General features: G+C 41.9%; 1 protein-coding gene across 10 annotated transcripts in view; it reads left to right on the plus strand.

Moving 5' to 3' along the window:
- LOC105480288 (cytoplasmic polyadenylation element binding protein 3) overlaps positions 1-16,522 on the plus strand; it is a 247,307-nt gene extending 230,785 nt beyond the window's left edge. For all 10 annotated transcript variants that reach the window (XM_071069499.1, XM_071069496.1, XM_071069495.1 and 7 more), the window contains one exon: positions 10,477-16,522. In XM_071069499.1, the coding sequence (XP_070925600.1) occupies positions 10,477-10,704 (228 nt within the window). In that variant the 3' untranslated portion in view covers positions 10,705-16,522. The remainder of the gene's footprint in view (positions 1-10,476) is intronic.
- Positions 16,523-19,266: the final 2,744 nt, after the last annotated feature.

A 19,266-nucleotide genomic window follows, 5' to 3' on the forward strand; every position in this document is an offset into this window, starting at 1 on the left:
TCGGCCTCCCAAAGTGCTGGGATTACAGGCTTGAGCCACCGCGCCCGAGCCCCTTTACCATTTTCTATAGCCACTCATCTAAGGCTCCATATCAGTCCATCTTATCCTTAGTGGTTACAAGCTCATCAATAAATTACATGTATTCTTCAGCATCTTTGGGTATAGTAATCCCCATTAGGCTTATGAGTATGAATCTAAGTGTCTCTCGGTAGGTACTTCTCATCTCCTTCATCTCCTTTGCCTGCAAGGCCCTTTGAAACAGAGGGTCAGCTTAATGATGTGATCAGCTCTGCATGGGGCTCTAGTATTTGAGCTTTAATGGTAATATAGGTCAGTAACGTGATCCCACCAGATTTGTATGTCCGAAGTGTCAGAGGTTAATGATATTCCAGGTAATTGCAGAGGTTAACAGATAAGCCAGTTTTTATTTTGTTATATATTTGTTTGTTGGGAAAAATAGAGTTAATTTGGATAATCTACTAAAATATTAGGTAATTGTATAGATAGCACTGGGATGTGGCAAAAACCACAAATGGTTTGGGAATGCTTTTCAGAAACTCTTTTACAGACTGTAAGTTATTTTAGGGAAGAACTTTGTATTGGTCTACAGTTCATTTCAGTTGTAATATGGTGGCTGACAGCGAATAGGCACTCCATAAATACTAGTGACGAGGGTGAGGCCACTTGACCCAAAATAATCACCCTTTAGTAGGAGCCAAACTAAGCACCCTTAATCCTTCATGCAGCTGCTTCTCTTTCGTTGATTTTTTTTGTTGTTGTTCCTTATGTCCTTTTATTCTTTAACAATTTATTAATTTATTTTTTATTTTATTTTTCATTTTTGTTGGTAATCTTAGCTGGGATTACAGGTGTGTGCCACCATGCCTGGTTTTTTTTTTTTTTTTTTTTTTTTTTTTTTTTTTTTTTGAGACAGGGTCTCACTCTGTTGCTCAGGCAGGCTGGAGTACAGTGGTGTGATCTTGGCTCACTGCAACCTTTACTTCCCAGGTTCAAGTGATTCTCTTGCTTCACTCAACCTCTGGAGTAGCTGGTATTACAGGCACCACCACCACACCTGGCTCATTTTTGTATTTTCCGTAGAGGTGGGGTTTCACCATGTTAACCAGACTGGTCTCAAACTCCTGACCTCAAGTGATCCACCCGCTTCTGCTTCTCAAAGTGTTGGGATTACAGGCGTGCACCACTGTGCCCAGCCAAATTTTAATACATAGTGGGTGTAGATAGTAGATATTTTGATACAGGCATGCAACGTGAAATAAGCACATCATGGAGAATGTGGTATCCATCCCCTCGAACATTTATCCTTTGACTTACAAACAATCCAATTACACTCCTTATTTTAATATGCAATTAAGTTATTATTGACTATAGTCACCCTGTTGTGATATCAAATAGTAGGTCTTATTCATTCTTTCTGATTTTTTTGTACCCATTATCCGTCTCCATCTCCTGTCCCACTGTAGCTCCCCACTACGTTTCCCAGCCTATCCTTCTACTCTATGTACGTGAGTTCAATTGTTTTGATTTTTAGATCCCACAAATAAGTGAGAACATGTGATGTTTGTCTTTCTGTGTCTGGCTTATTTCACTCAACATAGTGATCTCCAGTTCTATCCATGTTGTTGCAAATAGTTGGATCTCATTCTTTTTTAAGGCTGAATGGAACTCTATTGTGTATATGTTCCACATTTGTTTTATCCATTCATATGCTTTTTTGTTTGTTTGTTTGTTTTCTTTTCTTTTCTTTTAGACAGAGTTTCGTTCTTGTCTTCCAGGCTGGAGTGCAATGGTGCAATCTTGGCTCACTGCAACCTCCACCTCCCGGGTTCAAGCGATTTTTCTGCCTTAGTGTCCCAAGTAGCTGGGATGACAGGCACCCACCACCACATCTGGCTAATTTTTGTATTTGTAGTAGATACAACATGTAGTAGACCATGTCGTCTAGGCTGATCTCAATCTCCTGACCTCAGGTGATCCGCCTGCCTTGGCCTCCCAAAGTGCTGGGATTACAGGTGTGAGCCATCGTACCTGGCCCATTCATCTGCCAATGGACACTTAGGTTGCTTCCAAATTTGAGCTATTATGAACAGTGCTGCAACAAACATGAGAGTGCAGATATCTCTTTGATAGACTGATGTCCTTTCTTTGGGGTATATACCCATCAATGGGATTGCTGGATCATATGTTAGCTCAATTTTTACTTTTCTAAGGAAACTCCAAACTGTTCTCCCTGGTAGTTGTACTAATTTTCATTCCAACCAACAGTGTACAAGGGTTCCCTTTTCTCTACATCCTCACCAGCATTTGCTATTGCCTGTCTTTTGGATATAAACCGTTTTAACTGAGGTGAGATGATATCTCATTGTGGTTTTGATTTGCATTTCCCTGATGATCAATGATGTTAAGCACCTTTTCATATTCCTGTTTGCCATCTGTATATCTTCTTTTGAGAAATGTCTGTTCAAATCTTTTGCCCATATGTGATTGGATTATTAGATTTTTTTCCTAGAGAGTTGTTTGAGCTCCTTACATATTCTCGTTATGAATCCCTTGTCAGATGGGTAGTTTGCAAATATTTTCTCCCATTCAATGGGTTGTCTCTTTGTTGATTTTATCCTTTGCTGTGCAGAAGGTTTTTAACTTGATGTGATCCTATTTGTCCATTTTTGCTTTGGTTGTCTGTTTGTGGGGGGTATTGCTCAAGAAATTTTTGCCAAGACCAGTGTCCTAAAGATTTTTCCCAGTGTTTTCCTTCAGTAGCTTCATAGTTTGAGGTCTTAGATTTAAGATGTTAATCTATTTTGATTTATATATATATATATTTGAGACAAGGTCTTGCTCTGTCACCCAGGCTAGAGTGCGGTGGCATGCTCTTGGCTCACTGCAACCTCCACTGCCCGGATTCAAGTGATTCTTGTGCCTCAGCCTCCCAAGTAGCTGGGGTTACAGGTGTGTGCCACCACGCCTGGCTAATTTTTTTGTATTTTTGGTAGAGACGGGGTTTCACCATATTGGCCAGGCTGATCTCAAATTCCTGACCTCAAGTGATTCACCCACCTCGGTCTCCCAAAGTGCTAGGATTACAGGAGTGAGCCACAGCACCCAGCCGAGGATTTTTATCATGAAGGGATTTTGAATTTTATCAGATACTTTTTCTGCATCAATTAAAATGATAATATGGTGTTTATCCTCCATTCTGTTGATATAATTGACTGATTTTTTTTTTTTTTTGAGACAGAGTTTCGCTCTGTTGGCAGGCTGGAGTGCAGTGGCGCGATGTCGGCTCACTGCAGCCTTCACCTCCCAGGTTCAACTGATTCCCCTGCCTCAGCCTCCCGAGTAGCTGGAATTACAGGCATGTGCCACCATGCCCAGCTAATTTTTGTATTTTTAGTAGAGACGAGGTTTCACCATGTGGGTCAGGCTGGTCTCAAGTTCCTGACCTTGTGATTTCTGATTTTATTTATTTAAATCTTTTCTTTTTCTTAGTCTGGCTAAAAGTTTGTCGGTTTTGTTTAACTTTTCTATTGTCTTTTTCATTTCAGTTGCATTTTATTTCTGCTCTGATCTTTATTATTTCTTTCTTCTATTAATCTTGGGTTTTGTTTCCTCTTGCGTTTCTAGTTCTTTAAGTTTCATCATTAGATTCTTTATTTGAAGTTTTTCCTCCTTTTTGATGTAGGCTTACACTATAAACTTTCCTCTTAGTACTGCTTTTGCTCTATCCATAGGTTTTGGTATGTTCTGTTTTCATTATCATTTGTCTCAGTAAAATTTTCAGTTTCCTTCGTAATTTCTTCATTGACCCACTGGTCATTCGGGAGCATATTGCTTAATTTCCATGTATTTGTTTTTTCTTTCTTTTTTTTTTTTTTGTTTTGACGGAGTTTCACTCTTTTCGCCCAGGCTAGAGTGCAATAGTGCAATATCTTGGCTCACTGCAACCTCCACCTCCCAGGTTCAAGCGATTCTCCTGCCTCAGCTTCCCAAGTAACTGGGATTATAGGCATGCGCCACCACACCTGGCTAATTTTGTATTTTTAGTAGAGACGGGGTTTCTCCTTGTTGGTCAGGCTGGTCTCAAACTTCTGACCTCAAGTGATCCACCTGCCTTGGCCCAAAGTGCTGGGATTACAGGTGTGAGCCACTGTACCCGGCCCATGTATTTGTATAGTTTGCAAAATTCCTTTTGTTATTAATTTCTAGTTTTATTACATTATGGTTACAGAAGATACATTATATTATTTCAATTTTTTGAATGTTTTAAGACTTACTTGGTGACCTAACATATGGTCTATCCTTGAGGATGATCCATGTGCTGAGGAAAAGAATGTGTGTTCTGTAGCTTTTGGATGAAATGTTCTGTAAGTATCTGTTAGATCCCTTTGTTCAGTCGTGCAGATTAAGTCTGCATCTTTCATCAATAAAGATGTTTCTTTATTGATTTTTGGTCTAGAAGATCTAGCCAATGATGAAAGTTGGGTGTTGAAGTCTCCAGCTATTATTGTATTGGGGCCTATCTTTCTCTTTAGCACTAATATTTGCTTTATATATCTGGGTGCTCCAGTGTTGGGTGCATACATATATAATCAACTTATATATATATATATATATGTATGTATGTATGTATGTATGTATGTATGTATTTTTGAGACGGAGTCTTGTTCTGTCACCCAGGCCGGAGTGCAGTGGCGCGATCTCAGCTCACTGAAACCTCCACCTCTGAGGTTTCAGTAATTCTCCTGCCTCAGCCTCCTGGGTAGCTGGGATTACAGGTACCTGCCACCATGCCTACTAATATAGTACAGGGGTGTTGTACCCCGTAGAGACGGGGTTTTGCCATGTTGGCCAGGCTGGTCTCAAACTCCTGACCTCAGGTGATCCACCCACCTTGGCCTCCCAAAGTGCAGGGATTACAGGCGTGAACCACTGTGCCCGGCCCAAATATATATTTAAAATTTCTATATCCTCTTGTTGAATTGACCCCTTTATCATTATATAGTGACCTTTGTCTCTTCTTTGAGTTTCCTCAGCACAACTATTTTGAATTCTGAAAGGTCACATATCTTTGTTTCTCCAGGATTGGTCCCTGGTGCCTTAGTTTATTTGGCGAGGTCATGTTTTCCTGGATGGTGTTGATGCTAGTAGATGTTCTTTGGTGTCTGGGCATTGAAGAATTAGGTATTTATTGTAGTCTTCACTGCCTGGGCTTATTTATACCTGTCCTTCTTAGGAAGGCTTTCCAGATATGTGAAAGGACTTGGGTGTTGTATTCTACGCTGTTTCTGCTTTAGGGGTCACCTAAGCCCAAGTTAGCTACTACGGTTCCTGCAGACTCGTAGAGGTGCTGCCTTGATGGTCTTGGGCAAAATCTGGGAGAATTCTCTGCATTACCAGGCAGAGATTCCTGTTCTCTTCCCTTACTTTCTCCCAAACAAAGAGTCTCTCTGTTCTCAGTCACCTAAAGCTGGGGGTGGAGTGACACAAACCCCTGTGGCCACCACCACTCTGACTGTGCTGTGTCCGACCTGAAGCCAGCTTTTGCGTAAGGCCTGCCGTAACCACTCCCTGGTTACTGCCTGTGTTCACTCAGGGCCCTGGGCCTCTACTATCAGCAGGTGGCAAAGCCAGCCAGGCTTGTGTCTTTCCCTTCGGGGCGGTGAGTTTCCCCAAGCCCCTGGGCAGACTCAGAGATGCTGTCCCGGCATCATATACTAAAGTGGGAAACCTTAGAAGTCTACCTGGTGTTCTATTGCATTGTGACTGAGCTGGCACTCAAACTACAATTGCAGTCTTTCCCACTCTTCCCTCCCCTTTCCAAAGGCGGAGGAGTCTCACTTTTCCACCACCGCCACCCCAGGCCATGAGAAGTACTGCCAGACTAAGTCCAGCATTCCCTTAAGGCCCTAAGTCAGCTCGTGGTAAACACTGCCTGGCCTGAAACCCTCTTTCAGAGCACTGGGCTCCCCTCTGGCCCAGGGCAGGTCCAGAAATGCCATCCAAGAGTCAAATCCTAGAGTTGGGGACCCCAGGAGCCTGCCCACTGCTCTACCCAACTGTGGCCTTGCTGGTACCTGAAGCCAGCAAGTCTCAGAGGCTCACCCAAGGTCCTGGGTATCACTGCTGGCTATTCAGGGCCCAAGGGCTCTTCAGTCAGCAGGTAATGAATGCTGCCAGGACTGGGTCCTTCCTTCAAGGCAGTGGGTTCCCTTCTGGCCCAAGGTGTGTCTAGAAATGTCACCTGGGAGCTAGGGCCTGGAAAAGGGACCTCACAATTCTGACTGTGCCCTGTCCTTCTGTGGCTGAGCTGGTATCCAAGACGTAAGACGAAGCCCTTCCCACTTTTCCCTCTCCTCTCCTCAAACTGAAGGAAGAGGTCTCTTTTGGAGCCATGAGCTGTGCAGCCTGGGGTTAGGGCAGGGGTGATGCCAGCCCTCCCTTGGCTGATGTCTCAGTAGGCCATGTGCCCCCTGAATCCACTGTCTCTGGGCCTAGTTCAGCACTAGGACTCACCTAAGTGTTGCAGTCCTTATGGCCTAGACTGACTTTCAAGTTGATTTGGAGACACAGAGCGCTGTAGCCCACAGTGGCGAGGCTTGGGGGAACTCAAGTTCCCCCTGCTGGAATTGGAGATTCCCCTCAGGCGCAGGCTGGTTTAAATACTTGGTGATTCAGGACTATTTTTCTATCTCCTCAGTTCCTCTTTTAGCAATATGAAGATAAAACCAGGTACTAGGAGGACCTACCTGATTTTTGGTTCTTCTAAAGGTGTTTTTTTCTGTGTAGATTGTTACTAACTTCCTGTTCTTGTGGGGCATGGGTCAGGTGGAGGTTGATCGGCAGAGACTTCTGTTCTTCCATCTTGCTCTGCCTCTCTTTTGTTGATTTCAATCCAGAAATACTGTTTGCCTGTTGCTGTTTGAGAGGTCATAGTAGCTGACTCGCGTGTCTGTGTTTGTGGATCATCATGGTGTGTGTCTTGTCGTTAGGCAAACCTCTGCTCTTCAGACACCCTCAGGAGCAGCTCTGCAGGGACAGCACCGCTCATCCCTCTGGAAGACTGCCCTCTGGAAGCTTTCAGGAAAGGCCCCTGAGAGCACAGTAGCAATCCAAAAGCCACATTCTGTTTTTTATTTTTACTATTATTACATATATATTTTTGAGACAGGGTCTCACTGTGTCACCTAGGCTGGAGTACAATGACAGGATCTTGGCTCACTGCAGCCTCTAGCTCTTGGGCTCAAGGGATCCTCCCGCCTCAGCCTCCCAAGTAGCTGGGACTACAGGTGCATCCCACTATGCAGGGCTAATTTTTTTGTTGTTGTTGCCCAGGCTAGTCTCGAACTCCTGGGCTCAAGGGATCCTCCTGCCTCAGCCTTCCAAGGTGTTGGAGTTACAGGCCTCAGCCACTGCACCCAGCCTATTTTTTTTCACCATATTAAGAGTCATATCTATTGGCATTTAATGTTCAGCTCTTCACAAACTTGATTTTTCTAACTTTCCAGGCAAAATGAAAATGATTGGAAATTGCAAACCTAAAAGAGGTGTTTGGAACGTGTTTTAGATATAACGGACCACCAGATTTTGAAGGGGGCTGACAGAAAAAGTGAAAACTCTCTACTGCATTGTATTACTTGGCATTCCTTAGGAATAATGTTCATAATGTCTCCTATCTAAGAGGGGGAGGGGAACTAGTACATTTTAGCAAGATTTTTGCCAAAAAACATCAACATTCAAGATATTTTGGTACCAAAAAGGAGAAGTGCCTGGTTTCTGGAAAAATAACTTGAAGTATATGTTATTCCCTAAGAAAGCTGGTAAATAAGGCATCACTGTGTGCCTCTGGCCTCAAGGCAGTCATGAAAGCCTTCATGACACATCTTCTGAACTACTGTGTAGACTAGATCCCCCAAAACCCTTTAGCCAGTAAGGAGCACTGTTACCAAGCTTAGTTGGAAGCCCAAATAGACAGAAGGTGCTGTTTTATTAATACTGCATTTTCAAATATCAGCACAAATGTATTACATGACCTTACGTATGTTTGTTCAGCATTTTACAGCTTGCAGTAGCCATCATTCCACTTGGTCCTAATGTCCCTATGTAATGGAAATCTTTTCTCATCAACCGATGGAGCATAATTAAGTCTTTTTCATGGCTGCATGATATTCCATCGGAATGGATAACCCATATTTTATTCAAGTGTTTCCCTGTAGCTAGACATTTACTTTGTTTCTGATTTTTTGCCATTGTGGACAAGTCTCGCAGTAGATATACTTTACATATGTCCTCACTTCTGGTGGTTATATTTCCAAGCATTGGGATTGCATCTGGAACAATAGCCAACACTGGGATTCTTGGGTTGAAGGGTATACATATTTTTAATTTGAATAATTTGCTAGTTTGCTTTTCAAAAATGTTGTAGCAGACCAGGTGTGGTGGCTCACGCCTGTAATCCCAGCACTTTGGGAGGCCAAGGCAGGGGATCACCTGAGGTCAGGAATTTGAGACCAGCCTGGCCAACATGGTGAAACCCCATCTGTACTAAAAATATAAAAATTATATTTGGGTGTGGTGGTGGGCACCTGTAATCCCAGCTACTTGGGAGGCTGAGGCAGGAGAATCGCTTGAACCTGGGAGGTGGAGGTTGCAGGAGGTGGAGGTTGCAGTGAGCTGGTGGAGGTTGCAGGAGGTGGAGGTTGCAGTGAGCTGAGATTGTTCCATTGCACTCCAGCCTGGGCAACAACAGTGAGACTCCATCTCAAAAAAAAAAAAAAAAAAAGTTGTAGCAATTCATATTTCTATCAGCAAATGATGAGAAATAGTTATCACTCTTTTAAATGTTTGCCAGTCTGATGAGAATAATGGCATCAATTTTTTTTCCTGACTACAAGTAAATATGAACATCTTTTTTTTTTTTTTTCTTTTTTTCTTTAAGAGCCAGGGAAACAGTATGCTGCTCAGGCCGGGCTTGAACTCCTGGGCTCAAGTGATCCTCTCACCTCCTGAGTAGCTGGGATTACAGGTGCATGCCACCACAACCAGCTAATATAAACATTTTTATGTGAATTGTCTGTGAATTCTTATGTGAATTATTCTCTATGCATTTCCTCATTGAGTTGTGTATCTCCAAAGAAGATACACAAATGGACAACAAGCACATGAAAAAAATGCTAAACATTGTCCATCATTAGAGAAATGCAAATCAAAACCACAATAAGATAGTATTTCGACCGGGCATGGTGGCTCACGCCCATAATCCCAGCACTTTGGAAGGCTGAGGCAGGCGGATCACCTGAGATCAGGAGTTTGAGACCAGCCTGGCTAACATGGTGAAACCCCATTTCTACTAAAAATACAAAAAATTAGCTGAGCGTGGTGGTGCACTCCTGTAATACCAGCTACTCAGGAGGCTGAGGCAGGAGAATGGCTTGAACCCGGGAGGTGGAGGTTGCATTGAGCCGAGATCACACCACTACACTCCAGCCTGGCAACAGAGTGACAATCCATCTCAAAAATAATAATAATAATTAAAAATAAATAAAGTTAATGATGTTTCTTTTCTAAAGTTCTAGGAAAGGAAAGTGGGTGAGAACGTGGTAACTTTTTTCTTCTTTTGGTTTTCAGTCATACAGCTTTGCTTCATTTAGATATAAAAATGTTCCCTAAAGGGCTGTGATGAAAAGTTGTTGTATTGAAGTTTCCAGTGTTGGGGGGAGATTAAGGTAACAGAGAAAGTTCCAAAACTAAAAAAGCCCCAATTATTATAGTAGCTTCTTAACACCTCAGCTGTGAGTCCCTTTTCCTCTCCAGTCCATGGTATGCAGTATTGGGGTGTTAGTCTCAGGGAGCTGCATCACTACGACACTGAGGTGCACAGCCTCACAGCAGTGTACCCTTCAGCTCCTCCCATATTCAGTGTGCCTCTTGCCCTCAGGCCTGGCTCCAGCCACAGCATCTCCCAAGGATGTGCCTGCCTCCTCTTGCTTATGGCCTTTGTCCTGGCTGCTTCCTCTCCCTGCAGTGTTCTTTGTCCTGCACTGTCAGACAAAGCTTTCAGGATTCAGCTTTCAGGATTCAGCTTTCAGGATTCAGCTCAGCCCCTCTTAATCCTCCCCAGCACCCTTTGATGTAAACACTGTTATACCCATTTACAGATTACACAAATGTGTGTGTGTTAGATATGTTTATGTGTGTGAAAACATACCCATTTTACAGATATAGTCATAGAGCAAACAGAGGCACAGAGATTTTAAGAATTTGTCTCATATCACACAAGAAGTAAATCAAGGAGCTTATTCCAAAGCCTATGCTGTCGATTACCATCCAGTATCAGCAGAGTTGAAAGCAGCATCTGATTGAGACGTACCGTGAAGCTATACTATAAACTCTCAAAAGCAAGACATGTGAGGAAGCTTTGCTAAACCATTTTTCTCTGTCTTTCCTCTTTGGGTCCAGGTTGAAGTAAAGCCATATGTGCTGGATGATCAGATGTGTGATGAGTGCCAGGGCACACGCTGTGGTGGGAAGTTTGCCCCGTTCTTCTGTGCCAACGTCACCTGTCTGCAGTATTACTGTGAATACTGCTGGGCGAGCATACATTCCCGAGCCGGGCGGGAGTTCCACAAACCGCTGGTGAAGGAGGGAGGCGACCGCCCTCGTCACGTCCCGTTCCGCTGGAGCTGAGCCACGGCCGACCCAGCCACAGTACTGGAGTAGATAACAAGGAGGGGAGAGAGAGGGCACTGCCTCAGGGCTTACAGTGTTCTGGAAATCTGTGCATTCGTTCTTGATTTTTAAAGAAGAATTGGGTCTTTTTATTATTATTATTAATTATTATTATTATTATTATTTACAGTCATATTACTGAACTCAGTGTCCAGTATAATGCAGAATTGCAGAGTGTAGAATGGTACTGATTTGCACTTTGATTCACACCTTTGTCTGCTTGGTACCTTAATTTTTTATACCTGATTTGTCACTCGTGACAGTATGTAGGCTGCCATTCTCATTAGCGGCCGTCAGGCTACTGTCTGTGATTCTTTTGTTTGTTGCTGTGGTGGTGTTGTTCTGATTGTTTTGAACTGGAGCATGCACTTATTTTCAGAAACTTAGAGAGTTGCCCCTAGAACAAGACTTACCAAAGGTAATACTCGTGAGTAGGTGGCAGATGTAGCAAAAACTTCACAACAATTCAGCAATCATTAGTTCGGGTCACTTAGAGTAAGGATAACCCTTCATGAAAATAAGCCTTTAGTTGCTCTCTATTTTGACTTGTAAGGATACCTCATAAGCTGGATCTTTTATTTTTCCTTCATGTTTGATTTTTGTTTTGCCGAGGATTTTGGTTAGATCTTTTAGTATTATGTAAATTTATGCTGCAATAGCTTTTGCTGCTATTAAAATGGTATTATTAATACCATAATACTCTATTCAGGCTAAGATATCAATTAAACACAAAAACCCAACAACACACTTTTGTGATTTTAGGGATAGAGTCAGCTGCCGAAAGGAGATCAGAATAGACTTCAGAAAGCTTCGGTGGAAGGTCACTATTTCTGACTGCATGTTTACTTAATCAGGTTGCTGCATGCAATAAATTTTATATCCAATGTCTAGTATAAAACGTTCCCACAATGCACAAATTAAGAATCTATATAAGCTATAAAATACTCATTTTTTTAAAAAAGTTTTTTTCATTCAAAGAATTGGTAATTGACCAGAGGAAGGCATGCCTCAGTAAATGGAATGCTCTGAATGAGAAGAGCCCATAACAGAATGACCTATATTACAACCGATATAAAACCTAGGTGTAGGATATTCTTCAAGCAAATTTGTGGATGGTAGATGAAGTACTTTGCGGTGCTCTGTTATATATTGTGCAATTTATTTTATATAGTAAAGTGATTATGTCTAACTGTGATCAAACTTAACTGTTTAAAGCCTCTGTCAGACATTAACGAACTTGACAGTTCATAACTGGTATATTATAAACTAACACATGAGCTCTTAGTTACAATCTCTTAGTGCTTGCACCATTTTACATAGCTTCAGACCTTGTCCAGAAAACCAAAGAGCTCATCTTAGCTTACAAACACTAAGAATATATACAGGATATAGAGATAAGTTGTCAGATTGACAAACTAGGCACATTTTTAAGAAAGTTGTGTAATGGTGATGCTAAAGAAATGTCTGTACAAAATAAGATAGCCTGGGCAGAGTTGGTTGTCTGGGTGAGAAACTAACTACTTAATTCCCTGGATTTATCCTGTTAAGCTTGAGTAGAATGAAGGCCTGCTGGCACTAGCGTGGTCTAGAATGCAGGCCTGCTGGCACTAGCGTGGTCTAGAATGAAGGCCTGCTAGCCGTAGCGTGGTCTAGAATGGAGGCCTGCTAGCCCTAGCGTGGTCTAGAATGGACGCCTGCTAACCCTAGCGTGGTCTAGAATGAAGGCCTGCTGGCACTAGCGTGGTCTAGAATGAAGGCCTGCTGGCACTAGCGTGGTCTAGAATGAAGGCCTGCTAGCCGTAGCGTGGTCTAGAATGGAGGCCTGCTAGCCCTAGCGTGGTCTAGAATGGAGGCCTGCTAGCACTAGCGTGGACATTTTTCTAGCATTCACCCTTGGGCTGCAGATAGTAATATATAAACACACACAATGATTGCAAGACTATGTAAATCTTTTTTTAATCTTCTTCCTATGTTTTGGAATTCTGGGGACAATCTGACTGGATATGACACTGCAGAATAGATTTAAGTCGCTGTGTTTTCTGTGCTGTGATGTCCTTGTACTGTCTTAAGTTAGTGTTGCTTTTGTTTCGTTCTCCCATGTTTGGTTGCAATTACTGACTCTCAAGCTATAGTTTGTTTTCAAAAAGGAAAAACAAAATAGTTTTTTACTGGATTAAAAATGCTTATTTTAGAATTCTCCCCTTTTTAAGGCTTTTTGGTAATAATTGCTTTTTTCCAGCCCCGGTGTGGTTTTGTTTGTTTTTTTCTATGTTTGTGGGTTTTTTTTTCATCTGTACAAGAAATTTTGTTATGCACTACTACTTTTTGTATTCTAGACAGTTTTCAAAAGTTGGCAGATTTTTTTTTTGTTTTTAAGGAAAAAGGCATGCTTTCTGACTGACATGATCTTTTGCAATACCTCAATTTTGAAATATAGGAAAGAAAATGATATTTTCTAAGTAAGTTTATTCAGAAAAATATATATTAATTTAATTCTGCAAGAAAATGATTTAACAGATGGGTAACTTTATTTTTTTCATGCTTATTTGTGTTTTTTGAAAATGAAGAAGTTAGAGCTTTATAACTATAATATTAAAGATCATATCTAACCTACAGAAATCTACCTAATTATGTGAAAGAAGCAAAACTTTTTGAAGAAGCGCCCCTCTTTCATGTATTAAAATAACACTGAGATTTTTTAAAAAGCTGGAAGATTGTACAGCATAAAGCGAAAGTGAAGACAAAAAACATTGTCCTGAAGAATAGGTTACAAAAAATAAACTCCATTTGGTGCTGAACGTTGTGAATAGATGGTGGAAACTACTTTCCCTTAATTTGTATATTTCTAATCAAGCGTTGATTGTGCGCGACTGACCAGGATTGTGAAAGAGTTCTTCTGTTTGTATTTTTTTAAAGAGAACTTTTTTAGTTTATTAAATTATAACACGTTCCCTTTTGTTTTGTAAATAAATGTGCCCCCCAAGTTGTTAATGTTATATTAAAAGAGAGGGTCCTTCAAAAAAATTATTTTTTAAAACACAGAGGTGTTCTGACCTGCAACTTGACTGGGAAGCCCCTGGGTAACACAGGTCCTGCTGTGGCCTTTCCTTGGTGTGACACTTGAACTAGTCGATTTTTTGAAGGCTATAACTTAACCTCGACTATTTGTTGTTATGTGCAATACTGTTTGTACTGTTTGTATAAAAAATAGAAAAAAAAGAAAAGAAAAAAGGCATAAATCTTTATTGCAGATTTATTTTCATTGCAAACTTTAGACATTGTGATTCACTGAAATCATTTTTCTACTGTCAAATATGTACCTTTTCTTCATGCTGGTATTTTTTCAATAGTAATGTAGCCTTTGTACTGAGACAAATTTTCATTGTTATTTTTAGAAAGATTTTTTGCTAAGAAAAAAATTAAACATATTTACATATTTTTCATTTTATTTCGTATTTTCTTTAAGGAGTGCTTTCTCAATCATTAATAGAGTTGTTTCTGGGAGGGACTTTCATATCTGGTCAATGTCATAATATTATTTTGTATTTTTATTGGAATAAATTAATTTTATGATGCTAATTCTTTAAAAGTTTATTTTTTTCATTTTCAGTTATTTTTGAAGCTAAAACCTTTGTAATATTGTTACTAAAGTGTCTAGTTTTTTGAAATGCAAAGCTTTATGTATTAACTTGCTGATGTGGTTTACAATAGTGTGACAACGATGAAAATGGTTGGTTATGTAAAGTGATTGGAAATGTAACGGATAATTGGGTAATAAAATGACAGAATGAGCAGAACATGTGAGATTTTGAGAAGCCTTTTCCTTTATCACAGTGGTTTAGTGTAAGACTAGGGATGTCACAGTGCAGTTCTCTAGGGATGTCACGGTGGATTTATACAACACCAGGTGCAGCCAAACCTGTGGCCCTGAGAATGAAGTCACCCCAACCGGAATACCACCGGGTTTCAAATCTGGCTAAGTCAACAGAATGTTTCATTGCTTTTTCCCCTCTAACTCTTCATTATGTCGTGTGTGTGTGTGTGTGTGTGTGTGTGTGTGTGTGTGAGAGAGAGAGAGAGAGAGAGAGAAAGAGAGAGAACCTGCCACCAACTGCTGTCCTTGTGTGAGACAGTGCCTTTCTCCCAGGCCGAATCTTTTCTGTGCACTGACAGTGGTGATGTCTGAGTCATACAGGAAGTTGCTAAGAGGACACCGCCTTCGTGGTGTACTGCAGACCTCACCTGCAGGGTCTCACTCGTGCTGCCTCCCTGTAAGGCTCAGTTGGTGGCACTGAAGAAGCACACTCGGATGTCACCACTGTCTGTGGACCCTGACTATGTGTCGGGTTGCATCTTCCTCCACACCCACGCCTGCTTCCTGTGCTGGTGCCCCTTGTTTGCCTTTCATTGTGGCAACTGCGTGCATGATCTGTCTGCCTTTCTGCTGCTGCTTTTCCAACACCCTCCTCACCTGGAAGCTGTGCAGTTAAGGCACAGTCATTAATGTGTCATTGCAATAGCACCTACAGTCAAAGCAAAAACTACAACTGCAAAACTGGTGTTGCGTAAACAGAACAGCCAATGACTTGCTCCAGATAGATGATATGTTTCTTCTAGTGGTTGATGGCCTCTTTCAGCTCCATCGCTGTGGAGGTGAGGTTCATCAATAACTCAGAGAAACTTGTGTCCAGAGTTGGTCTTGGGTATGCTCTATGTATTCAGTTTTGTAAATAATATATAGATTAGATCAAGTTGTGATGTAAAATTTTAACTCAAATTGGGTACTACTGGTTGGAATTTTACATTAACTACAAATAAATGATTAGGAACAGAAGAAAAGAAATCGGAAAATTCTTGCTTAGTGGTATAAAGATTATGCTTAGATTTCTGCCTATATCTTGTGTTTTATAGCTTGTTAGTGAGGCATGGGCTAATGCAGAATGTACTGCATTTATGCAATTAGCGAATAACTGCTAGTTTTCATTTTATCTATTATATTAGCAACAAAATGGCATTTAACTGGGTAAAGCTCCTACCTAAATATTTGAGTATTGTGACATCTCTACTTGCAAGGTTTGAGTGAAAGATTAGTCACAGATTAGTGAAAAAAATGTATCTTTTTGTTAAAAATGGCTTATTTGAATGGATTGTTGCTTTTCACTAGCTTGTATGGTATGTCAGCTAACATTTCTTTGTTTTTTTTTCTTTTATAATAACTAAACTTCTCTATCTCAGCTGCAATAGTGTTCCATCTTACCACAGAGTGTTTTATAATTAATGCTGTTGACTTTATACCCCAAAATGGGTCAAGAAGTGGCTATATGATTCGGGGATGTTTAAATTTGTATGATGACAAAGTTAATTGCAACGAGTAGAAAACTTGGGTGCTAATACAGGATAACTTATGCTCTTTTTCTTACCTGGATATAGTTCTGTTGGGGTATAAAGTATTAGGTATTTGTATTTTTGCTGTCAAAATAATGGACTTAACTTTTAGGGTGTTCACAGCTAAGATCTCTGTATTTGTTTTTCAACTAACAACTAATTTTAAATGTATTGTATCTTTTATTACTTGTTCTCTTAGATTGTTTTTTGCTAGTAACCCTTACTCAGCTTCTGCCTTTGGGGCTTGGACTAATATTGCTTGTATGGAACTACAGTACTGTGACTAAACATGGAGCTCAATGCAGCTACTGCTTACAACTGCTTAAACTTTGTAGTTTGGACTTCATTTTTTTCTGTAATAACAACTTATTAAATCTAGTTGTATGAAGTACTGACACTTGTCATCCTTTGCATTTGCTGAGGAATAGCTTGGAGTATATGGTTCACATCTGGGAACATTGGTGCATTCCAGTTTGCTTGATTAGTTTTTTTTTTTTTTTTGACAAATCCCCTTAAAGCAGACTAAGTACAGCAAAATTCACCCTTTCTCTGACACAAATAACACTCGTTTATGAAAAACACGCAAGTATATTTGCAACAAAGTATTTGTTGACACATGTGAACACGCGTTTTTAGAGGTGCAGTTGGGTTTTTATGCCAGACTTGCCACATGAAGCCAATTCTCAAAATCGCAACCAAACCTGTCAGTGGAAAGGTAGGTGCGCCACTTCGCTTTATCTTTCACACCTGGCTCTCCGATTTTTCAGAAAATGAATCTTTTAAAAATCCTTATCGATTTTGGATGTGCTAGAAGCCATCTCCTAGGCACTGACTAATCCATTTAGAAAACGGATCACAAGTGGCTGCACCAGCGAATCTCCTTCAGAGCCTTCAGAACAAGCAAGGACCAGCGTCCCCCCAGCCTGGTCCCCGAGACAGATTCACTTGGTTTGGGCTGGGGTCTGGCCACAGGTGTTTTTAAACTCCCCAGCGATCACCCCCATGATAGGAAGCCGCTGTGTCTGTGTCTCGGGCCGGTGCAGCGCCTTCCTACTGCGGTCGAGGCCAGTCGCGCCCGTGTACGCCTGGAAGAGGACGGGGCCGCTGCAGAGCGACGTGGAGCGGCTGGGGGCGTCGGGTCTTGTCTCAGGCTCCCTCCCAGGCCGCCCCACCCGTATTCTCCCGCCCGCAGCCCTTGGGTCCCCCCTCCGGGTCCCACGTTCTGCCCCTCCCGCACCCGGGGCCCTGGCCTGGGCGGTGGCGCATTTCCTCCTGGCCGCAGCCCCTGCAGGTAAGCTCACCTGCGCCGCTGGATCGCGCCCCTCCGTGCCACCGGCCTGAAGGGCAGCTCAGGGCCCACTCTGGGAGAGTTGCTCCCGGCTCTGCGCGAGGCGCAGCTTTGCACGTTGCTCTGTTCAGCACGAGCTTTCACCTGGCAGCGAGCAGGTGCCCCACTATTCACCAAGGGGAATCAGGAGGCTCAGCCCTTGTTCCGCTGGGATCAGATGGAACGTTTGGAGCTCTCGTGCCCTTTGGTCCCCCTCCCCTGACCCAAATGGGGAGAAAAATGTGTTTGAGTCCCTTTTAAGTCTGCTTTTATTAGAAATAACAACATACATTAAGGCCATAATTGAAATTCTACTTTCAGAGGTTCGGTCTGACTAGGAGCACACATTTGTCCCGATTAAAAAAAAAAAAAAAAGTTACTAGCGGGGAAAATCAGTCGGTAGCCCTGGCGTTCTCTGTGCCTGAGGTCTGCAGCAGCCCCGCTTGCTAATTGCATGGCTGTGCGGGACAGGCCCCATGAGGCGGCCAGAGGTTATGTACAAGGTCCTGGCTTTACCAAAAGGAAAACTCATCGCCAGCAGCGCGGATGGACAGTAAGCTTTAACACTAAGGCGTGGTGACGTTTCACTAGACCTTTGGCACACGTGTGTGAAGCAATATTCACATAAGCACTCCCACGCTGGAGTCATAAATTTTAAATCAAATATATGATATTAAAACTATTTTAACGAGAACTGTTCTACAAAGGGTATTGATTAACGGGGTGAGGAAAGTAACGGGGTGAGGAAAGTAATGGGATGAGGAAAGCCCAAACTGGTGGGTCCTACTGCCATTCAAAGGATTGTCAGGAGGAAAAACTCTTTCCTCTATCAGGTTTGATTGAGGGTCTACTGATTAACTAAAAATTAACAAAAGACAAAGTTTATCCATACACACATGGAAGTGCACAAAAGTGGCTTCCTCCATAATTAGAGATGGGGTTTATATAACCCACAATAAGGGAAAGAGGGGGAGCTCTCTCATAGAAAAGGGCATCTATGGGAAGATCAAGTGGTTTCTTTAGGAAAGACAAATGAGTTTTAGGAGATAGGAAAGTTTCTAGCGATGTTTATTTATGTAGGTGCCAATGGTCTCCATCCCTTTTCATGCCCACTAAAGCTCCCTGGGAGGGGATTTACAGCAGCTTCACTCTCAGAAGTTTCTGCCTTTAGTCACATAAAGGAAGCTCCGAAAAAGCTCACTTTTGCATCTGTTGAATCTCAAATGTCTTTAGTTTAAAATAATCTTTGGCCGGTGCTGTGGCTCACGCCTGTAATCCCAGCACTTTGGGAGGCCGAGGTGGGTGGATCATTTGAGGTCGGGGGTTCGAGATCAGCCTGACCAACATGGTGAAACCCCGTCTCTACTAAAAATACAAAATTAGTCGGGCGTGGTGGTGAGTGCCTGTAATCCCAGCTACTTGGGAGGCTGAGGAGAATTGCTTGAATCCGGAAGGCGGAGGTTGCGGTGAGCCGAGATGGTGCCACTGCACTCCAGCCTGGGCAACAAGAGCTTAAACTCCGTCTTAATCATAATCATCATCATCATCTTTATATCAAGTCTTGAATTCCAAGTGGGTCTTCACAGGCTGGAGTGTTACTGGTCACTGAAACGTAACTGAAATTTATCTGTATTCATTCCCATTACGTAGTAGTATGAAGGGAATAAAATTGAGGTTTGGGCATTGTTTGTATTTAGATAAAGAGGACTTTGCTTTAACTGCAAAAGCTCTCATCTCAACATTTAATTCTGGCCCTCAAGGGTCAGCCCAAGTCATGTCATTTTCTTCTTTGTTGTTATTGGTCAAAC

The sequence above is a fragment of the Macaca nemestrina genome, chromosome 9 (genome assembly GCF_043159975.1).
Source record: "Macaca nemestrina isolate mMacNem1 chromosome 9, mMacNem.hap1, whole genome shotgun sequence".
Lineage (NCBI taxonomy): Eukaryota > Metazoa > Chordata > Mammalia > Primates > Cercopithecidae > Macaca > Macaca nemestrina.